This window comes from Eurosta solidaginis, chromosome 2 (assembly GCF_040869045.1).
Source record: "Eurosta solidaginis isolate ZX-2024a chromosome 2, ASM4086904v1, whole genome shotgun sequence".
In the NCBI taxonomy this organism is placed as follows: domain Eukaryota; kingdom Metazoa; phylum Arthropoda; class Insecta; order Diptera; family Tephritidae; genus Eurosta; species Eurosta solidaginis.
In genome coordinates this window covers 11,255,195-11,278,189 of record NC_090320.1, presented here as the reverse complement: position 1 = coordinate 11,278,189, position 22,995 = coordinate 11,255,195, and the positions used below count along the sequence as shown (strand labels likewise).

Here is a 22,995-nt window from a genome sequence, read left to right as displayed (position 1 = left end):
TTTCGATTAACTGACATATTTAAGTACAAAGCGCTGTATGGAAAATAATCAGGATAAGCAATCAGGAGCAGATAACAACACCTGGTACGGTATCATGGTATAAATATTACCAGGTAAAACCATTTACTCTTCTTGGCGGCCATAATGGTTTTTTGATTTTTAAAAAAATTTTAAAATCACTCTCTTAAAATTTGTTGAAATGCCAAACCAAAGTAAACACAAAACATTTCATTTTTTTTAATGCCAAAAAACAAAATGCTTATGAAATAAGTGAAAAAATATTTCGAAGTTTTGAAATCGGTTTTTATGTACATATATGGCAAAAAAAAATTAGTTACCAATATAATGGATGCCACGTGCTATTTTTGCAAAGGGACAAAAGAAAAGGCCTTAGGTACTTCTTAACCTCTCCTAATTAAGAAGCGAATGTTGGAGACAACCCCTACTGATTTTTCATTCATCCTTCTTCACTTCGTTGATACGTCTTTAACCCTTAAATATGCTGAAACTTCACTTTATAAGAGATCACCGTCTCAGGTGTTCTTGCTACTGCGGAAAATAATGATCTTGGAGATATTCCTTTGTTTGTTTTGGTCCTTTTACTCGCGGTTGGAAGATACATTTTTTAATTGGCGCTTAACCGTTTAGGAGATGCTGGTCGTTGCGTAACAAGTCACTCCAGCTAACCCTGTTTCGCGATAACTGACGCCAACAGGTGGCACCAAGCGAGATCAAAGTCTTCCCCCACCTGCTTCTTCGAATACAGTGGAGATCCTCCCATAACTTGCCCACGCCAGCAAAAACGCTATAGCTCTTCGCAGCTTAGCTAAACATCATCGTCCAGTTGGAGTATGATAGTTCGTGGAGGCTGAATTTACCGGCTGAACGGTCAAAGTCTGCCGACGTGGTGAAGAGCTAGTGTGTTGGCCTATCCATCAAAAATATTTAAGAAAATTTGTATAAATGGTATTGATTGTGCCTCGGTATTACCTTGGCACCAGAAGTTCGTCCGAATCAGCAGCTAAATTTTTGGGTCGGTACAAAACATGTATTTAGGTGAGCCAGTTCGTGAAAAAACGAATCTACGATACGTAGCCTTCGAATTGGATGGAAAGCTATACCTTAATTTCCTCAGATATATATCACACCAAATTGTTATTATTAGTAGATATGTATCTCTTCCGTACACCTTGGCGGTAAGTCGGGTTCTCGTCGCGCATACGCTGATACATTTCTAAACAATTTGTTGAAGAAAATTCCTCAGAAGAGGATCGTGGCCTGATGCTTCCTTTTGCGGGAAACCACAATACAATTCTTGAATTGAAAATTCTGGAATGCGGTTGACCGTTGATATTTCTTATTTTCTGGTTATTTCCACCAATAAAAAATTCGGTTTTGGATAAAATATATGGTAATTATATTCGACAGCATGACACTGGTAACACGCATTCAAAAATACCGTGAGGTTCAAAAGACTCGTATTGACCTCGACAACAATAATCCGAAGGCAGAAAATAAAATTTTAGATCGTTCAAAAGATATTAACGAAAAACCGAAAACGACCTCGGAGTGCTCCGAAACCGAGGGTGGGTCCATAATATTTTTACGCAGAACGCCTTTCTGCATTGGCGTCCTTTGGCCGCGCTTATAAAAAATTACCTTGGGTGGGTCCAACAATGGTTTGGAGACCAAAACTATATCCGCGGAAAACACTTATGTTCACAAAATTTTTTTGTGGGTACCACAAAATCATCAAAATTACAACAACCACATGGAAATTAAAAAATTTTTTTTTGGAAATATCTCTTGAAAGACCCAAAATTTTTTACCTCCGCTTTCGGATTCGCGATCCTGGATCCAAAACGCGTCTTTTGATACTCCTCTTGATATTTTTGGGCGTGTATTAAGAGTGTTATGCTGTCGTATAGAATTACCAAATATATTACAGTTTGTTAAAAATGTGAGAGCGGTGAGAATTTTAAAAATTTTTTAAACGTCATTTCGGCTCTCACCGGTTTTACCTTGTAATATTTATACCATGGTACGGTATAGGACTGGTCTTGGTCCATGGCAGTAAATCAAAATAAATGCTACCTTTCTTTCAAGGTGAATTCATTATAGGTGGTGTTATCCCATCAGCTGATTGTTTCTTCTTGACAATTTTCCATACAAAGCCTTGTACAACAAAATGTCAGTTAATCGAAATCTATGAAAATTTTCTTTTGACTTGACATTCATCTGTACGGCGAATTGATTGAATTCGCTTTGCTACCACCTGGTATAGATTCGCCTTGCTTTCTTTTGACTTGCCAAGGCGAATCCATATCAGGTGTGGGCGAAGCGTATACAACCAATTCGCCGTACAGAAGAATGCCAAGTCCAAAGAAAATTTTCATTGATTTCTGACAAATTGTTGTACAAGGCGTTTTATGGAAGATAATCAAGGTGAATTCTGTACCAGGTGTTGTTATCCTAACAGCTGATGACTTCTTCTTGATTATTTTCCATACAGCGCCGCGTACTTTAATATGTCAGTTAATCGAAATCTATTAAAATTTTCTTTCGGGTTGACATTCTTCTGCACGGCGAATTGGTTGAATTCGCTTTGCCTTTCCTTTCATACAGTTATTTTAGCTGTAACCATTGCCCAGGGGGGGTCAATTCACGTTCTATGAAGTTGTGAAGTGAAAGCATTTTTCACCACTTCATCTGATATGCGATTCAGTTTCAAAAAGAAGTGATATTAACGGGCGGATTCTGAGCGTTACCGGTAAAATACTACCCAGAACATTATGTACCCGAAAATCGTTACCAGTTCTTTTATTCGCGATTCTGGCCAAAGTGGAAACGCTGTCATCACCGAAGAACTCACCAATGTCTGTGGTGAAATTTAAAAGTTGGGTTTCTTCCCTTTATCCATGGCGCAACGATACAAAGTGGCAGCATGCGACAGCTGAATATAAACTTTTTTATTTGATTTGATACATCAACTTCCGGCGCAGTAAGATTTTGACATTCGTCCATCGAATTTACAAAAACAAAGTACATGCAATTTTTATTTATGTTTGTAGGTATTGTAGGCTGCCACCTTGTATGGTTCCGCCATGGCTTTACCGAAAATGTGTCACTCGTAGATACGAGGTTAACGAATAAACGAGACGATGTGTATATATGTACATGCATGCATAAGATTTTACATAGTTATATTGTAATTTATTCTGTAAAAGAACATAATGTAAACAAATATATAGCAAGAGGCAACACTTTTTTACTATTATCTTTACTTATTTGCGCTTACAAATCTATATTTTTCAGTTTTGCCTTTTTCTAAACAACAGCTGTTGGGTGGTTATTTCGATGTAACCACCTACTTTTGTGGGTAAAAAATTATCCGGCTACTTTCGCGGATAGAATACCAAAAGGGTGTAAAAGTTTCCACATGATTTCGTTACCGTGGTGAAGAATGTTGTTACCACACTAGAATCGGGGCGTTATTGTCAAATTTTTTTCATTTAACGAATATTTTTTCACCGTGAAAAATTTTGAATTTGCCCGTGAAAAATCTGTATATATAAAGCTGCAGACATTGGTGCCTTATCGGTAACCGTATTTGTAACCTTATAACAGCTGATTCGACCAACCTTATGGGAATCAATGCAATAGATTTTTGGTGCCGCTAAGGTCGTAACCGTATGGTGGCCAACAAACTGGTTTTTGGTTTACCGTCGTCACCATAAACAGCTGATTACGTTAGGGATATGACTACAGCGATTTGACAAACGGCACCAATGACTCCGCTTTAAAAGAAAGTGGTGTTAGTTACACTATAACTCAAGAACGGATGAACCGTTTTGGCTGAAAATTAGTACGAGAGGTAGCTTAGAACCAGGAGACGGGCATAGGATACTTCTTATCCCGTCTGGATGGTTTTCCGAATCCGTCTGGGATCCTGTCGGGGTTATTTTGGGACTTTTTCGGGACTATGTCAGGGTTATTTGGGGATTCCTCCGGGATCATTTTTGGATGGTTTTCGGGACCCATCTGGAATCCGGTCGGGGTTATTTCGTGACATTCTCGGTATTCTGCAGGCATTATTTCTGGATAGTTTTTGGGATCCATCTGGGATCACGTCGGGGTTATTTCGGGACATTCTCGGTGTCCTTCAGGCATCATTTCTGGATAATTTTCGGGATCCGTCCGGGATCACGTCGGGGTAATTTAGGGACCTTTCCCGGATGGTGCTTGGGGTCCATGCGGGAGCCCGTCAGGGTCATTTCGCAACTTTCTCGACACTATTCCGGGATCATTTGGGTACCCTACAGGGATCAGTTCTGTTTGATTATCTGGATCAGTCTAGAATCGCGTCGTTGTCATTCCGGAACTTTTTTGGGATTGTCCTGGGACCATTTGGAGACCCTTCCGGGAGCATTTCTGGATCGTTTTCGGGATCCGTCCGCGATACCGTCGGGGTCATTTCGTGGCTTTTTCTGGATAATTTCCATAAATTAGGGATCCTATCAGGTTATCAGCTCATTTAGTTATTTTTTTACTCTATTACAAAAATTAAATATATTAGAAAAACAATTTTTTTAAAACAAATAACTTGATAAGCAGGATAATGTGAATAGTCCATGTATTTTATTTTCTCCTTGCGGGCGAGGCCACGGGTAAAGGCTAGCATAATATATATATAGTAGTGATGCATGCCACTCGAGGTAAACCCACTTCTTGGGAATGGTCCCTATCCGACGAATAAGAATAGATACAAGAATACACATAAGGGTAGAAAAAGCATAGGAATAGGGAGAGTAAGAAGGCGTAGGAGAAGGAAAAGGGAACGGAAACGAAAATTAAAAAGTATAGGGAAAGGGAAATGGAGAAGAGATCGGGAGGGCGAATGAGGGAGACTGAGAAGGAGAGGGATAAAAAGATGGAAGGGAAGGAGAGGGGGGCGTAGATGTAAAGGAGAAGGAAGGGAAGAAAAAAAATGGGAAGGAAAGAACGAAAAGGAAAAGGGGAAGGAAAGAACGAAAAGGGAAAGGGAAAGGGGAAGGAAAAAGAGAACGAAAAGAAGGGGAAGGAAAGAAGAAGAAAAACGGAACGGAAAAGCGGAAGGAAGAGGGAAAAGAAAGGGAGAGGAGAGGAAAGGCGGAGGGAGAGGGGGAGACCGAGAGGAAGGAGAATGAGAGTTATATAAAAAGATGGAGAAGAGGAAGAGCCATAAGAATGAGGCTAAAGAGATGCTAAATGCCCAAAAATTCTTTTAAAAGTTGTTTATTATTTACTAGGGATCCACTGATATGGGCTATGGGCTTTCTGACTTTGGACACTCTAGCCTTCGACTTTATCCTTGACAGGACGGACTATTGTATGCCGATAACTGCTCCCTGTGCAACCTTCACCCGTCATTCCCCGGGAGAGGAATGGGGAAGAGGACTCATCCATGGATGGGAGCTATGCGAACATGGCCGACGGCGGCAATAGAGGTGCTGTTTAGGGAGCGTACCCAAATTACGTGACCCCTTTAGGATGGAGCGGGTTTCTTTAGGTATTACACCTGGTCACAGGGGTAGGGGAGGGATTGAGACTTTGTCACGTAGTCAATAATCTGTAGAACATCTTCCATTTTTTGTGGAGTTTATTTCGCGCCAAAAATTTCAGAAAATCATCAGAAAAACGTACACGGTAATGCAGTGCACGACGTGTCTCGCGGGCGACCTCTGCAGGTCCTCTACAGGAGACCAAAAGAGAGCTTATGTATCGTGGAGCAAAGCGCGGAGTGGATAGACATAGAGGCTGTCGACGAGGAAAAATAATCACGTCTGAGAAAACTCCTGATGCTACTACTCCCATAATCTACGATGTATCCCAGTGGCTTGATGCTGGAAGTGTATTCGTTAAAGTTGAATTAGATGAAAAAAAAAACATAAAAAAGAAAGGCTTTATAAATTAAGTTGTTGTTTGAATATGTTTTTAAATACATTTTTTCTTCTTAATATCATTTTTTCTTAAATTATATGTATGCACGCACGCTTCGCGTAACGCTTCGGGTACCGAATTAATAAAAACAAATATAAATCAAATAATTTTTTCTTAAGTTAGCAAAAAATAATTTAAAATCATTTATGAACTACTACGTGAAAATTAAAGGGGGAGGTCTTAAAATATACTACCGGGGGTCACCGAGGGGGGGAGGGGGATAAAAAGTTGCAGAAAATAGGTCACGTAGTTTGGGTACGTTCCCTTAAGTTAACGCCTCTACACATAATAATTGAGCAGTCAGCCAGGAGTACTTCAGTAAACATAGCTAACGAGGGATGCGGAAGAGGCAAAGTGATACAGTCACGGAATATGGCGCAGCTGAAGGAGCAGATTGCACTCATCCAACTTCCCAGCGATGAGACGAGGAAGCTAATTAAGTTTGAGAAGAGCAAGGGAACAAGTGTACATAGGACACCTCCAGAATTGAAGCGCTTCACCAGGAACACACTATAACATGGTACACCGATGGCTCGAAGACACCGGAGGGAATAAAAGCGGAGATATTCGGCCCCCGGACCAAAATGTCCATACCAATCGGAAAATGTCCGAGCATCTTCCAAGCCGAAGTTTTCGCCACGAGCCGGTGTGCAGAGATAAATTTACAGCGGGGATATACAAACGAGGGAATCGCTATACTCAGCGACAGTCAGGTTGCGCTCAAGGCACTACCTTCAGTTGAGATTAAATCATCAACAGTCCTTGAGTGCGTAGAGGTTAAGCAGTCTAGGGGCCAATAACACCATCCGTTTAGCCTGGGTAACCGGACACAGAGGAGTAGATGGTAACGAGCTTGCCAGGTTGGCGGCGGCGGAAAAGCCAATAGGACCCGAGCCCATCATACCGATAGTGTCACACACAATAAGGGAAGAGTTCAGGCAAAAAGAAGCGTGCCTCAGAGAACAACACTGGTGAGAAAGTCCAGGAGAGGAGAATAAGCGATATAAAGCCATGATTAAGCTCCCAAAAAGCAGCCTTAGAATTTTTACAGGCATACTCACAGGTCACTGCACGCTAAAGAGCCACATGGATAAACTAGGTACATATATCGTCTAGTAGCCTCTGTCGATTCTGTGATCGCGAAGATGAGACTGCAGAACACATCCTGATGGAATGCGATGCAGTCGCGAAAGGGAGATGAGAATTAAAAGAAATCAAAAGGCGAATATTGGGCCTTTTCTTCTTTTCTTATTGAAAAGTTGAAAATATTTACTACTTCCATTAATGAATGAATTATTTTTTTTCACTTCATCACTTCATAGAACGTGAATTGATCTCCAGTTATTTGATTTAAATAGGTTGGTTACGAACTATGCAAAGATCTTTGTAGACTAAAATAATTTCAAAATTAATATTTGTTGATAACATGCTTGCCAATATGGTACTTTATTAAAAATCAAAATCGATCTTAACTTAAAAAAAAAAACATTTTTTTAATGTTCTGTAATGTATGACGAAAAAAAAATATTTCAATAAATAAGGACATACAAATGACAATCTATAAAAGAGACAATTCCACCCATAAAGGACGTGCGTGATAATTAAAAGGTAGACCAAAAAATAAATTTTGAAACGTTAATGCACTAAAATAAAAATTGTTGCACTACACTATGTATGCTTGGAAAAGGAGTTAAAAATATAGAAAATGCAATAATTTATCATCACTACCCTAGTTAATACTATTTAAATAATTCTTAATATATTCACGACTTTCATAACCACTTGACCATTCGTCTTCAAAAGTTGCATTTGGTAATGATTTACGTCTTGGTACTTTTGACATTAGATGATCTTCCATGGCATAATCTTTCGACAGCATGTAGTTATGTATTGTTGCGCAAGAAGTAACAATATTCGCTGCTGTCTGATGATTGTAGGGTAATATCGTATTAAGGCAACTATAAAAATGCATATAAACATTATTGATAATTAAAAACGAAAAAGACAGAGGCAATGCGTTAAACATGCGATATATTATCGGATCCAAGGAAAACTAACATGTTGCATTATTCGGTTGAAAGACTAACGGTTTTGTTGCTCGCGTAAATAAAGAGCGGTGTCAGTTCTCAATTACGAAACGGTTAGTCTTTCATGGGAATTTAAAGCGTGCTATTTTTCGTTGGGAACAACGATAAGATAACAAATTCAGTACTAATTTTTTCTGGTAAAAGACATAAATTCGTATACACTCTCTTGCTCAAGTTTTAAATGGCGTTTACTGCCATCTTTATATAGAATGTGGGTATCCTTTTTTAGAAAATTATTTAGTCAGTTTCGCGTATAAGCAATTACAATTATGCACATTATCAAGCACACCATGTTCAATATATCAATTTCAGTTAGAATGTTTTTTATTCGGACGGCAGTATAAATCTAGGCTTCAAACTTTGTGGAAAGTTAATAAAAACTCAAAATCAAAAGATAGGACGATTACTAGAATCATAAAAAAAACTGTGGAATTTTAAATTTTTATTTGAAATGAATTTGCAACAGTTGTGGCTGATGGCTTGATTGCATTTGGTTCCCTTATAAAAAGTTTGTTTTAAAAATCATTGCGTTGCATTAAAAGGAATTTTTTTTTCAAACTTTGAAAATTTAAAGTTTTTGGTGTGGAACTGGACAAATATAATAACATATGTATATGAAAAAATTTTGCCTCTTTAAAACCATTCGAACACTCGAAAGTCCTGCGTATATCATTGACATACCGAAAGCGCGATTTAAGCATAACAACAGTGACATCTAATTGTGTAAGCATTTTTTCAAATACATCATTAAGCCGCTGCTCAGAGCTGGAATTCGGGTTTCGATATGGATTTATTAGAATATCATCTAATTTATAACCACGATCAGCTGAAATTAATAGAATGTTTAGTTATATATTCGCCTTGAGCTAAACGGAATTGGTTTTAATGAATAACAGGTTACCTATAAGCCAGGCTGGCTCCTTAACGAAAAGGTTCTTCATTACACCCTTTATGTGACTACGGTTCCACACAAAAATATCGCTTGTACCACCAGATGCCCGCGGATTTACATCTATAAAACGAGAGTTATGATCGCAGATCTATAGAAAGGTGTAAAACGGCGGTTACTTTATCAATTATTTAGTGAAGAAAACATTATTAATTTAATTTACCACTTGTACATTAATAGCCAAATTGCCATGCCGACATTTGTAAGCCTTTTCTTGTGATACATCTATTTTGGATAGTCTAATATGAAAGCAATCCATAATTCCCACAACATTTGGTATGGTATAACGTGAATGAAAACCATGTTTGATACCCACGGTTTCACTGCTATTTGAAGGAAATCTGAAAAGGATATTGTTCAAAAATCTTTATCTCGGAAATACATTACTTAAAAATAACTGTTTTCAATATAAGTTTTCCCTTTCACCCTATTAAACAAGATTCTCCATGAACTATATTTGTGCTCTTTACGACAGTCTGACTATCAAGCAAGCTCCTGTGTTAAAATGTAGCCACTTTAGCCGGATAATATGAAACACCGCTCACCCATGTAAAATTTCCTCCAAGTCCAATATCGTATGGGATTTATCTATATTTTACTGTTGAACTACAAACTTTTTTCTTGCGATATAATTTGCAAGTTTTTACTTTAATATGCCTATCTAACTTACCTAAGAGGGGTTAAGTACGTGAATATAATTGCTGGTTAAAATTAAGTTTCTGACACTACGCAGTTTTAATACGACTTAATATTTGTTACATTCATCTCAGGTTGTTAAGAAATGAAATATGAAGCGATCGTTCAAAAGCACATTTCAATACAGATGGATGGCTATACTCACACAATAAAATCAGGACTCATAAAATTTACTATTGTCTGGCATATTTGAGGTACGCAAAATAGCAGTGTTTTTGCTGACCACACTTTAAAAGCATCCAAGGGAATTAATGCCTCGATATGGCCATGCCTTAAAAAAGATAATGCGACCAGCACACGTAAATCAAAAGGCAACGACTTAGTGTCCACTTCAGGACGATAATATGTGCGTAGACAAAGCGTGAGTAGAAAGTCCTGGAAGAGTAGCTTGTCCATGTTGAAGGAACGTTTGAAACTGTGAAGAAATAGATTGCTAATCATCTCTATGATAAATCGTCAACCATATACTTACTATTCATCTGGAATATTGAAAGGATTTGGTAAGTCACGTAATTCCTTGCGTCTCACAAATCTAATCACTTCTTTAGGAAACAATTTATGCTGAGTTGGTCCAACGAAACGACCATCCAACCAACTGTACTGTTTGTCCTGCAATTGTTGGGTTGTTAGTCCAGCGAAAAGGCAAGTCGCCAAATCCATTTTTTTGTATGTTTTCAGTTAACGTATATTTCCGTACGGAAGTTTTTTATTTTTGTATAATTTTGCATTAAACAATACAAGTGAAAACTTTGTTCGAACATGCAAATCTAACGGCACTTTTGCAATAGCTTTAATATTGCCAGACTGATTGATTTGTAGAATGATACTATAAAGCATGGTATAAATATTACAAGGTAAAACCGGTGAGAGCCGAAATGACGTTTAAAAAATTATAAAATTCTCACTGCTCTCACATTTTTATTTTGGTTTTGATATCATAACAGAAATATAACAAACTATAATATAATTGGTAATTCTATACGACAACATGACACTCTTAATACACGTCCAAAAATATCAAGAGGGATATCAAAGGACGCGAATCCGAAAGCGGAGGTAAACAATTTTGGGGCTGTCAAGAGATATTTGCATTTCCATGTGATTGTTGTAATTTTGATTATTTCGTTGTACCCACAAAACAAAAAGTGAACATAAGTGTTTTGCGTGGATATAGTTTTGGTCTCCAAACCGGAGTTGGAGCCACCCAAGGTAATTTTTTATAAGCGCGGCCAAAGGCTGCCAATGAAGAAAGGTGTTCTGCGCAAAAATACTATGGATCCAACCCTCGGTTTCGGAGCACTCCGGGGTCATTTTTCGCTTTTTCGTTAATATCTTTTGAACGATCTAAAATTTTTATTTTCCGCCTTCGGATTATTGTTGTCGAGGTCATACGAGTATTTTGACATCTCTCTCGATATTTTTGGACGCGTATTACCAGTGTCATGCTGTCGTTAATATTTTTGAATTCTAACATTAATATTATTATATTTTATCCAAAACCAAACCGAATTTTTTATTGGTGGAAATAACTTTTTTTTGGTGGGAAAGAAATCTCAACGGTCAACCCCATTCCAGAATTTTCAACTCAAGAATTGTATTGTGGTTTCCCGCAAAAGGAAACATCAGGCCAGGATCCTCTTCTGAGGAATTTTCTTCAACAAATTGTTTAGAAATTTATCTGCGTCTGCGCGACGAGAGGAAAACCACGACTTACTTCCAAGGTGTAGGGAAGAGATACATATCTACTAATAATAACAATTTGGTGTGATATATATCTGAAGAGATTAAGGTCTAGCTTTCCATCCAATTCGAAGGCTACGTATAGTGTATACGTTTTTCTACGAACTGGCTCACCTACATACATGTTTTAAGCCGACCCAAAAATTTATCTGCTAAGGCGGACAAACTTTTGGTGCCAAGGTAATGCCGAGGGACAATCAATACCATTTATATAAATTTTCTTAAATATTTTTGGGGTATAGGCCAACACACTAGCTCTACCACACGGCGGCAGACTTTGACCGTTCAGCCGGTAAATTCAGCCTCCACGAACTATCATACTCCAACTGGATGATGATGTTTAGCTAAGCTGCGAAGAGCTACTGTGTTTTTGCTGGCTTGGGCAAGTTATGGGAATATCTCCACTGGGTTCGGAGAAGAGAAGAGGTTAAGAAGTAAGGTCTTTTCTTTTGTCCCTTTGCAAAAATAAGACGTATTGAGGCATCCATTATATTGTTAACTCCTTTTTTTTGCCATATACATAAAACCGATTTCAAACTTTTCGAAATATTTTTTTACTTATTTCATAAGCATTCTATTTTTTTGGGATGTAAAAAAAGTGAAAAATGTCAAACCAACAATTTTTTTGTGTTTACTTTGGTTTGGCATTTCCATAAAGTTTAAGAGAGTGATTTAAAATTTTTTTTAAAAATCAAAAAACCATTATGGCCGTCAAGAAGAGTAAATGGTTTTACCTGGTAATATTTATACCATGCTATAAAGGGCAAATTAATGGTGACTTAAGGGCCTATTAATGGTGACTTATAACCATAACCAGATAAAACAGCTGATCGAACCTACCTTATGGAAATCAATGTAATCGATTAATTGTGCCATAACCATACCATAGCCAACAAATTGGTTTTTGTTTCTCGCCATATCCATAACCTAAAAATATTTGAGTTGGTGAATTTAATAACTTTTTGTATATTTTATTCATTGTTTTGGATACCTTATGACTAAGAGACTTATTTTTTGTGTAATATGCTTGTAATTTTTGGCGTTTTCTTCATTTTTATGAAATTTTCACGATTTTTATGTTAAGACACCATTAATCGATCACATTGGAGATGGTTATGGATATGGGTATCGTTACGCCTATGGCGTTAGAGTTAAGGTAGTTTAATTAGCCCTTAAGACAATCCTCGTGTTCCAATGGTACATGAATCAGATACGGATAGATTTAAGCCGGAGTCATTGGTGCCGTATGTCGTATCGCTGTATCCGTATCCCTAACGTAATCAGCTGTTTATCGTTACGAAGGTAGACCAAAACCCAATTGGTTGGCTACGATACGGTTACGACCTTAGCGGCACCAATAATAGATTGCATTGATTCTCATAAGGTAGGTCGAATCAGCTGTTAAAAGGTTACCGATACGGTTACCGATAAAGCACCAATGTCTCCAGCTTTAACAAGCAAATGCAACAATAATGTGATCCATATGGTTCCCCTTCAAAAAACGCGAGTACTCTATAAATAATGTAAGGAATACTCCTTTGGGAGTATAGGACTGCTCCAAATCTAATCTGTATTCATACAAAAAATGTGCTCCAATTAACATTGCGATGTCCTAGGAGGAGTAGGTGATCCCACTCTCGCTTTGTTTGTGAGTATTCCATAGAGTACATACGTGAGAGTACTTTCCAAATTACTTTCACTGTAGTACTCCATGGAGCACCCACAGAGGAGCATATGCCAAAGCACTAAAGAGGAATTGTGTCGGAAAGAATTATCGAAGTGAATTTAATTTAAAATGAAAGTAAATGAAGAGGGGCAATACAACTTTTATATTTTATACTACGAATATTCTTATGTTATTTAGCATTTGCGTGAATAAAGAAAGTAATATTTCTCTATACATACTATAGAATTGTTACGGTCTGCTGCTACGGTCTACGGCTACGACCCACTTGGGAGCGTGTTCACGCGAACACACCTAGCGATGTGGCGAAAGTGGCGATAAAAAAATATCGAAAAGAAGAAAAAAGACAGACCGGCCATCACTACGAAAAAAATTTTCTTTTCGCACGAGGTTCCGGCAGCGTAAAGTTCTAGTAAGGCATCTTGATAATAATTTAAACTCAATGGGTAGAGCTTGAACATTTTCCAAAATGAAATAATCCTTTACTGGTGCAAGGAAGATTGGAAGAGCAAAAGAAAATATACACCAATACATACTGCGAAGGCTGATGCACAATAAAAGCGGGAACTATTTTGTGGAATTGCTGCTATATATTGAAAAGTTTAAATAATTCAACTACGCCAATAATTACTTATACAAGTTATTGTGATCAACGCAAATCAACTAAACCTTAAAACTGCATGTGTTACATATGCACATATTTGTTGAACGTAGAATTAGTCATAAACCAACAATACGGAATCGCATTAAACAATTGTCGCGGCTCCCTGCTGTTCTAGCAAGTTGGGTGGATCATCATCATACATATATCATTACGTTTATATAGTACATCACTGGTTTCTTGGCCCAGCGTAATAGTGTCTTTATAGATTGCAACCAAGTGGCGTATCATGGGCATAAACAAGAAATAACAGCAGCGTCTTGCTCCTCGTCTTCCCAACGCTTGCGACGACGTGTACGAGATTCAACGCCCTGCCACCATCGTACTTGTATACGCAAAGTGGCTAAAATTCCAAATCCCAGCGCTAAAAATCTTATAATAATAACAAAATTTGGTACTTGCATGATTGGATTAGTACCACAATTACAACCAAGACTCCAACATCTGAAACATCAGCTGGAGGCGCAGCAAAAGAAGCAAATATCAAGGTATAAATTTAGATGTAATTTCCCTACAAAAAATTCTGGTCACGAAACTTACCCACGCCCATGCAAATATGACTAAGAACATAACATATGATGTATAGTAATTAGTCCAACGGCGTGGAATGACTAGAGCATTTTTTGCAGGGTAGTTAAAAGAACTTCGAAGTGGTACTTAAAGGGTTTTATATAGCCCGGGTAACCCATTCGACAAGCATCGATTTTTTTTTTGTCAAAATTACGACATTTTTACTTCCGAATTATCAACCTAAAAGATAAAAAGGTAGTTTAACGTTTTATAGAAGAAAAGTCACACATAAATGATTGCCACTATGTAACTTTAGCTTGTAATATTTATCTAACCAAAAGAATTACCACATGAACGCGTATGTTTTGCCACTTGACAAGATATTAAAGGTTGTAAACACAGTTAATATATTTACACATTTTAAAGGTTTGTTCACCAATAAACAAGCAGTTTTGTCTCAGCCAGGTCAAGCAGCACCTACCTGTTAGAACGCTAACCCTAATTCCAACATACGCCGTTTATTTGTGAATGCATCTTAGACACATTATATTGAACAAAACTCTTTAGATATAACTAAAATTGTATTCAGCAATTCACGAGCATAATTCCATTTATCTAATACCTACCTAAGCATTAGATTTACAAAAAAATTTAAAAGGCATACTCTTTTCTTTATCATTTTAAGAATATATTTTGGCGCTTTAAAATGTTTGAAGTTAGCTCACGCAATCACGTGAAACATTTCAGCGCTTCATTTTTGGAAGCTTAACCATAGATTTAATGGAATTTTTTTTGCGACAGCAGCCATTCGTCGATTGTCAAGTATACACGAATGGGCAAAAGGATTTTGAATTCAAAAATTTTTTTTTATCCTTCAAATGCAATATATAGATATATATATATATATATGCATATGAATCCCTATTGCGGGCAATGCCTTTCGAACAACAAGACGAAGGTGATTTACGTGCTCGTAATACCTATTGCTTTCGCAATTGTATATTTATTGCTTTTGGTAAATACTTTTTTTGTACATATTAGATATTATTATCGTTATAAGTACTAAGCGCATTAGCTTATACCGGTTCGATAGTAGGTTATACTCACAAATGAGTCTACTATAGCACTTTATATATATTATTTGTTAATCGAACATACGCAAATTACTTTAAATACCTGTGTTGTTAGAGAGCATAGTTTATATGTGGAACTTAGCTAATAATCCGATAAATTTTCTAAGACAAGCTTAAAATATTAGAAATGAGTAAACAATAAATTGTAATATAAATGGGAATGCTGGCGTTCCGTTTTATTTAGAAGGCACTAGGTAGGCATACAGGTAAGGGGCCACCGAAAATTAGGTGCGTCGGTGGCCATGGTTATTTGAGGGTGGGACTAAGCACCGGGCGTCGCAACAACACCCGCGGCGCCCCCAAGATATATTCGGCCCTTTTTGGTTTTTCCCCCCTTTGTTGTATTTTAATTTTCAGCATTTTTTTTGTTGAATTTCAGCGTTAATAACCGGCCATGTCCGGTTCGGTAAATTTTTTTGCGGTTGAATTTTTTTTTTGAAGTTTAAATTTTTTTGAATGTTAACGGTCTGTCCGTGACATCCGGTTCGGCCGGATGTTGTTTTATTTTGAATTTATAAGCGTTTTGAGTCGGTCCCTGCGCTTCTGTCGGTTTTTTTTGAATTTGACAGCTGCTCGTTTTGATAGGCATGATATGATTTTTTTCTGTTTATGGCGCAGGAACAGTAAGGTTGGCAAGGACCCGCCCCAGCTGACAATGACTAGCCACTGTGCACCAACACATCATGCCGACCGCCTTCCTTACTGCTTCCACAGTAAATGCGTATTCCATAACAGATGGCGCCCAACGTGGGGCCTGAGGCGCTGGTCTCAGTGGTCAGTTCGGGCAACGTGTGAAGTTGACCATTCCACCAGTCCGAGGTGGGCAGCCACAGAAGCAGCCACCTGCGTTGCGGTGGAATGGTTGACGGATCAGGTTGTCCGGACTGGTCATTGGGGGCAGTAGCCGAAGGCGTCACGAGACTTAGCGTGGAGTCTCCGGAGTTTTGAATTTCACCCGATGAGGCAGTGCTGCACGCACTTTATTTTTTTTTGTAGTTGGGGTCTTTATTTTCCCGGAATGTTGTCCGTTAGTCGGCTTTGGTTGAATATGTCCGCTAATTGGGTTTTTTTTTTGTAATGTTAAATTCTTTTTCTCTTTCTTTTACCTGCCGAATTTTTGTTGTTAGAGTGAGTGTGTGTGTGTATGTGTTGAAAGAACCCCAGCTCATCCCACGTCCCAGGTGGTAGTTTCGAATACCACCTGGACTGTGACGGGTTGAGTTGGGATTCAGAGTGGCACCCTTTCCTGGCCCATCAGACTGGGGGAGCGGCTCCGAAACCGCTCCACCCATTGCGGCGGAGGCAGGAGGGGTGTCCAGTAAGAATGGACGGGAGGCCTCAACACCCCCAACCCTGCGTTGCGGCTGGGCGTGTTGAGACCAACCCGTGTGTGCCTGGAGTGACCCTAGTGGCCCCAACCAGTCTCGGAGGGGGCCTTAAGACCCCCTCGCATTGCGGTTGGGAGCACTAGGGCCAAGTATGAATGTAATTGTAATCTTTTTTTACCTGTAGCCCGAGTGCCTTCGGGAAGGGGATGTCAGCGTTCCCATTGATTTCACGACATATTTAAATTACTTAATCGCTTTTCTTTTTCCAGCTTTTGGAAGTTTTATTTTTTTTTTTACATATAAATTTATAAACATAAACTTTTTGTATCTCTAAACGCCTTACGTGGCATAAGTTTTTTTGCTTGACCAAATTTTTTCCCTTGAACATGTCGCGCGACCAGTCATTCGGGCAACCGGACCGGAACCCTCCGTTCGGGAGTACGGGGAATCCCCGGAGAAACCAGCAACGGGGCAATAAAAATAGAGGGGCCTTCTCTCAGGCCAGGCGTCCCTTGGTGGTGCACACCCCAGTAGGCGGACAATACGGAGATCCCGCGTTAATAAACATGGGCTCGGACCTGAATGACCCTCGCGAGAAACTGGACAGACCTATAAGCACCAGTCACGTGAACGCGCACGATATCTAGGGGCTAATGGCCAATGTGTCGACCTACGCACCCGAAGGAGCTGGTGCTTTACCACCAAATCAGGAGATGGGAAATTTTGGAGACGCTACAAGTGATCGGACGAATACCATAGGAATGCAGGACGAAGCCACTCGTGGAGGCTCGTGGGTGGACGTGCTACACCAACTGTTCCAGGCTTCGCAGGAGGAAATGCGGAGAGAGATGGGCTCAATTAGAGTCAATATGGCCCAGCTTAACGCCGCTCTCGAATCCGCGCAGCAAGCAAATCAGCAAAACAGGAACGCAAGTAGGATGGACCGTAACCCATTTCCAACGGGAGTACCACCAATGTACCCGACTCCAAACAGCATAGCAGTAAAACCGCAGGAGTGGAAAATCTCATTTGACGGCACTGGGAGCGTGGCCGATTTCCTTTTCAAACTGAACACCTTGTGTGAGCGCACATAATGCCCTGACGAACAAATAATGGCTAGTTTCAACTTGTTCCTTTCTGGACGAGCCGAAGAATGGTACTGGCTTTTCACGAAACAAAACCCGAACGCGACTTATGACTTTTTGTGCTACTCACTGAAAAGAGAATTTGGCACTTTGAAGACTGACCACGAGATCATGATGGAGATCTCCATGCGGAAGCAAAAAGCAAGTGAGTGTTATGACGTGTTTCACACGGACATAATCTCCTTGAACGCGCGCTTAAGAGAGCCAATGTCGGAGCTTTTAGTGATTGACATAATAAAAAGGAACGTCAACAGTAGCCTTAAGCTAATGCTTTTTAATGCGGACGTAAGGACCCTTCATGATCTACGCGATGTAGCACGCAGAGGTGAACAAGTGCTGAAAGAAAGCAAGCTGCTGGGAGCCACTTACCCAGGACGGCATGTAAGCGAAGCACGCGTGACAACCCCGGACATGAGGATGGAAAACGAAGACGGCGAGACGGATCCGCAGATAGAGGCGCTGGAATATCGACGCAGCAGAAGACCGGACTATTCGGGAATCCAATGCTGGAATTGCCAGGGAATGGGGCACTCCTATATATATTGTGAGGAACCCATGAAAAATCCTTTTTGTTTCAAATGTGGGTATAAGGGTGTATTTACTCCTAAATGCCCTAGGGACCATCATAGGCAGGGAAACCAGTATCCGAGCGAGAAGATGGGGGAACCTCGTTCGGCTTCATAGCTCCCACACCAGCCGGTGCTCGAAGCGTCGTCCCAGGCACCGAACCAGAGGGCGAACCTCTGCATGGAGATGGTGAGCTTCCGAGGTGCAGTAGTACCCTGGCGGAAGAACCCTCAAACGTAATAATAACCTTCCCTGACAGTACTGACAATTCGAATAGTTCTGAATCCGAGAGTCAAACGTCTTCATCCGCGATGGGCGAGCCGACTAAAGTTCTGCAACGCCGGCATAGGGATGTCGCTTGCCAGACGCAACTTTCACCAAACCAAGAAGAAAGGGAACATAGGTATGAACAAATAAGACATACCATTTTTGAACACTACCCGGTATCAGAAAATATTTTGAAGTGTAGGAAGAGATACCACAGGAGAGTACAGGAGCGTAGACTGCTGCAAGCCACCACGTTAACGCTTACAGAGGACGAAAGGCCTTTAGTAAAGGCTAAAATTAAAGACAGTTTCCTTGTAGGGTTATTGGACTCGGGAGCCAACGTCTCCATCTTAGGGAAAAATGGATTCGAATTCCTAGAGGATAACGGCTTCGAATATCAGCCCTTACATGCGTTCGTATATACCGCGGGCGGCAACAAGCAAAAAATTTTAGGCTCAGTATCCCTACCAGTCACCTTCAAAAATATCACAAAGGTTATTCGTTTTTACCTTGTTCCCTCATTGCTCCAAGAAGCTTACTTCGGGGTAGATTTTTGGAGAGCATTTGCGTTAGCTCCCGAAATATTCCAAAGCGTAGAGTGTTTAGAGGTTAGACTTGAGAAGGAAGAACTTAACGTGCACGAATTGTCACCAACAAAAAAATTAGAATTGCAAAAGGTCATCGAGACGTTCCCTTCGTACGAGAAGTTAGGCCTAGGACAAACCAAATTAGTGGAGCATCACATCGACACCGGTGATGCTGTACCTATAAAAGGCAAACATTTCCCTCTTTCGCCACCGAGGCAAGCCGAAGCTTTTAGAGAACTAGACAGGTTACTCGAATTAGGAGTTATAGAAGAATCCAACTCCCCGTGGTGTAGCCCTGTAGTACTGGTCCGGAAACCAGGTAAAGTTAGGCTGTGCATAGATTCGAGGAAGGTCAACGCGGTGACTAAGAAGGACTCGTACCCCCTGCCTCATATCAACGGCTTATTGAGCAGACTGAAAGATATGCATTTTATTAGTGGCATTGATCTGAAGGACGCGTTCTTCCAGATCAAATTGACAGAGTCCTCTAAGGAAAAAACAGCATTCGCAGTTCCGCGGAGGCCTCTGTACCACTTCAAAGTAATGCCATTTGGTCTTTGTCTACCTGGACGATCTGATGGTATGTAGCACTAATTTTGAGGATCACCTGAAATTGCTAGCGGAAGTGGCCCAATGTTTGAGAGACGCAGGGCTGACAATAAACGTGGAAAAAAGTAAATTTTGTCAGAAGGAAATACGCTACTTAGGATACTTGATAGGCAGCGGGTGTCTGAAAGTGGATCCGGGAAAAGTAGAAGCAATGCAAAACTTCCCGATCCCTAAATCCCCTCGGCAAGTGCGTAGGTTTGTGGGCATGGCGAATTGGTACAGGGCGTTTATTACCAATTTTGCTGACTTGGCAGGTCCCTTGACCGACTGTCTTCGTAAGTCAGCAGGCCCGTTCAAGCTTACCTCTGAAGCTATAGAGGCCTTCGAAAAGCTAAAAGTAGCTTTGAGTTCCGCCCCTGTTTTGGCCCAACCAGACTTTTCAAGGGAATTCGTAATACAATGCGACGCTTCCAATGTAGGTGTTGGCGGAGTGTTGTTCCAGGTCGATGATGAGGGCGCTGAGCATCCAATCGCGTTCGTGTCGAAAAAGCTGAATAATGCTGAACGCAATTATACAGTAACCGAGCTGGAATGTCTTGGTTGATGACACAAAAAGACTTAAGCGGGAGGTTGGCGAGATGGTCACTCTTACTGCAAAGATACGATTTTAGAATGGAACATCGTAAGGGCACCCTGAATGTAGTACCAGACGCGCTGTCGCGTTTTGATGCTGACGAGTTAACTTTCACTACCACATCCGGAGAAATAGATATAGTCTCTCCCGAAATTAGCAGCAACGAGTATTTAGACTTAATTCGGACCGTCACCGAAAACGAGGAATCACGTCCGGATTTACGAGTTGTGGACGGTGTAATTTTCAAAAGAGTTAAGTTTCGTAAGGGGATGGAAGGGGAAGAAGACTCGCTGTGGCGTTTATGGTTGCCTAAAGGGTTGACTGAGGAAGCAGTGAGATTAGCACATGACGCTAACCGGAGTTACCATGGCGGATGGCAGAAAACCTTAGAACGTGTTAGGCAGAAGTACTTCTGGCCGCAGCAGGCTAAGGACGTCAGAGACTACGTCCAGCGTTGTGACACCTGCAAAACGGTAAAACCCACCAATCAGCAGTCGAGACCACCTATAGGGAGTACCTTTGAATCCGAAAGGCAATTTCAGCGGTTATATTGCGACTTTCTAGGGCCGTATCCGAGATCTAAGCGGCGTAATCAATTTCTTTTTATAGTATTAGACCATCTTTCAAAATACGTTTGGCTAAAGCTCATGCAAAGAGCCACCACTGTTAACGTCATAAATTACTTCGCTTCAGAAATTTTTCCGGCTGTAGGGGTCCCTGAGTTTATTCACAGTGACAATGGTAAACAGTTTATCTCGAAGGAAATGAACCAATTTTTTGCAAATTACGGGGTGACGCACGTGAGGACGGGGCTATATTCTCCCCAAGCGAACGCATCCGAACGCGTCAATAGAGAAATTGTTTCCAAGATTAGGATTTCCCTGAAGGATAAGCCTGACCACACCGATTGGGATAAGCATATACTCGAAATTTTAACAGTTTTAAGAAGTGATTTTCATACGGCGATTCAGTGTTCTCCATATTTTGCATTATATGGCCAAAATGTGGTCCAGCATGCCGCCACGTACAAAATTTTAGCGAAGCTCGGCAGCCTTCGGGAAGACCAGGTTACAGTAGTAAGCCGAGCTGACAAGTTGACTAATATTCGTGAGCAGATCTGTAGAAATTTAGATCAGGCCAAGGATAGGGGAGTAACCACCTATAGCAAGCGCTCTAGACAAGTCAACTATAAGGAAGGTCAGGAAGTTTTTCGGAGAAACTTTGCCTTAAGTAATTTCAAACAGGGCATTAACGCCAAATTCCTACCCAAATACCTGAAGTGTCGCGTGCTTCGAAAAATAGGCAATACACTGTACGATCTCGAAGACCTAAACGGGAAATTGATAGGTCGCTTTCACTCTTCGGACATTCGTCCGCAATGAAAAGAAAACGTTTCCTTGCCAATTTACAATCTGATTTTTTTTCTATACCCACAAATTGGACTTTTTTGTCTGGGCGTCTTGGCGGTCGGGGACATCTCGCCCAGTATTCTCCCCAAGCACTGACCTCATAGGATGTTCGCGCGTGTACTCACCGAGGACCGTGTACACCCTGGCAGTCCACACTTAGGTCGGACTAGCCTTCACTTTTTTTTGTTTTGCATCCCTGTGGGAGCGATACCCACTAGAAATCATCTTTAGGAGTTTTGACGAGTTCTCCATAACAAATGTCTAATTGCCGCAAAGCCCTTATAACTAGGAAACAGAAATTATTCCCGGCTTGATTTAATTTTTTTTTTGATAGACTTATGTTGCCCGGCTAGCTTCGTAGTAGGACTTTGAGACTCTTATCTCAGGGGTGAGTCGTGCCCCACGTTGCTTGTCGTCGGAGATCCCTGGCAGTAGCTTCCCACAGATGATCCGGTTTCCTGTTCGCTTCATCGTCAGGTCTTCAAAGCGAAGCAGGTTTGTTACGGTCTGCTGCTACGGTCTACGGCTACGACCCACTTGGGAGCGTGTTCACGCGAACACACCTAGCGATGTGGCGAAAGTGGCGATAAAAAAATATCGAAAAGAAGAAAAAAGACAGACCGGCCATCACTACGAAAAAAATTTTCTTTTAGCACGAGGTTCCGGCAGCGTTAAGTTCTAGTAAGGCATCTTGATAATAATTTAAACTCAATGGGTAGAGCTTGAACATTTTCCAAAATGAAATAATCCTTTACTGGTGCAAGGAAGATTGGAAGAGCAAAAGAAAATATACACAAATACATACTGCGAAGGCTGATGCACAATAAAAGCGGGAACTATTTTGTGGAATTGCTGCTATATATTGAAAAGTTTAAATAATTCAACTACGCCAATAATTACTTATAAAAGTTATGGTGATCAACGCAAATCAACTAAACCTTAAAACTGCATGTGTTACATATGCACATATTTGTTGAACGTAGAATTAGTCATAAACCAACAATACGGAATCGCGTTAAACAATTGTCGCGGCGCTTTGCTGTTCTAGCAAGTTGGGTGGATCATCATCA

General features: G+C 40.3%; 1 protein-coding gene across 1 annotated transcript; it reads right to left on the bottom strand.

The window, feature by feature from the left end:
• Positions 1 to 7,393: 7,393 nt before the first annotated feature.
• Positions 7,394 to 10,495, bottom strand: LOC137241977 (putative nuclease HARBI1). Its single transcript, XM_067769351.1, has 6 exons — positions 10,184 to 10,495; positions 9,857 to 10,126; positions 9,179 to 9,356; positions 8,968 to 9,106; positions 8,748 to 8,892; positions 7,394 to 7,937 (listed from the first exon to the last, which is right to left on the bottom strand). Exons 1-6 carry the CDS (start codon positions 10,369 to 10,371, stop codon positions 7,709 to 7,711), a joined length of 1,149 nt encoding a protein of 382 aa, XP_067625452.1. The 5' UTR covers positions 10,372 to 10,495; the 3' UTR covers positions 7,394 to 7,708.
• Positions 10,496 to 22,995: the final 12,500 nt, after the last annotated feature.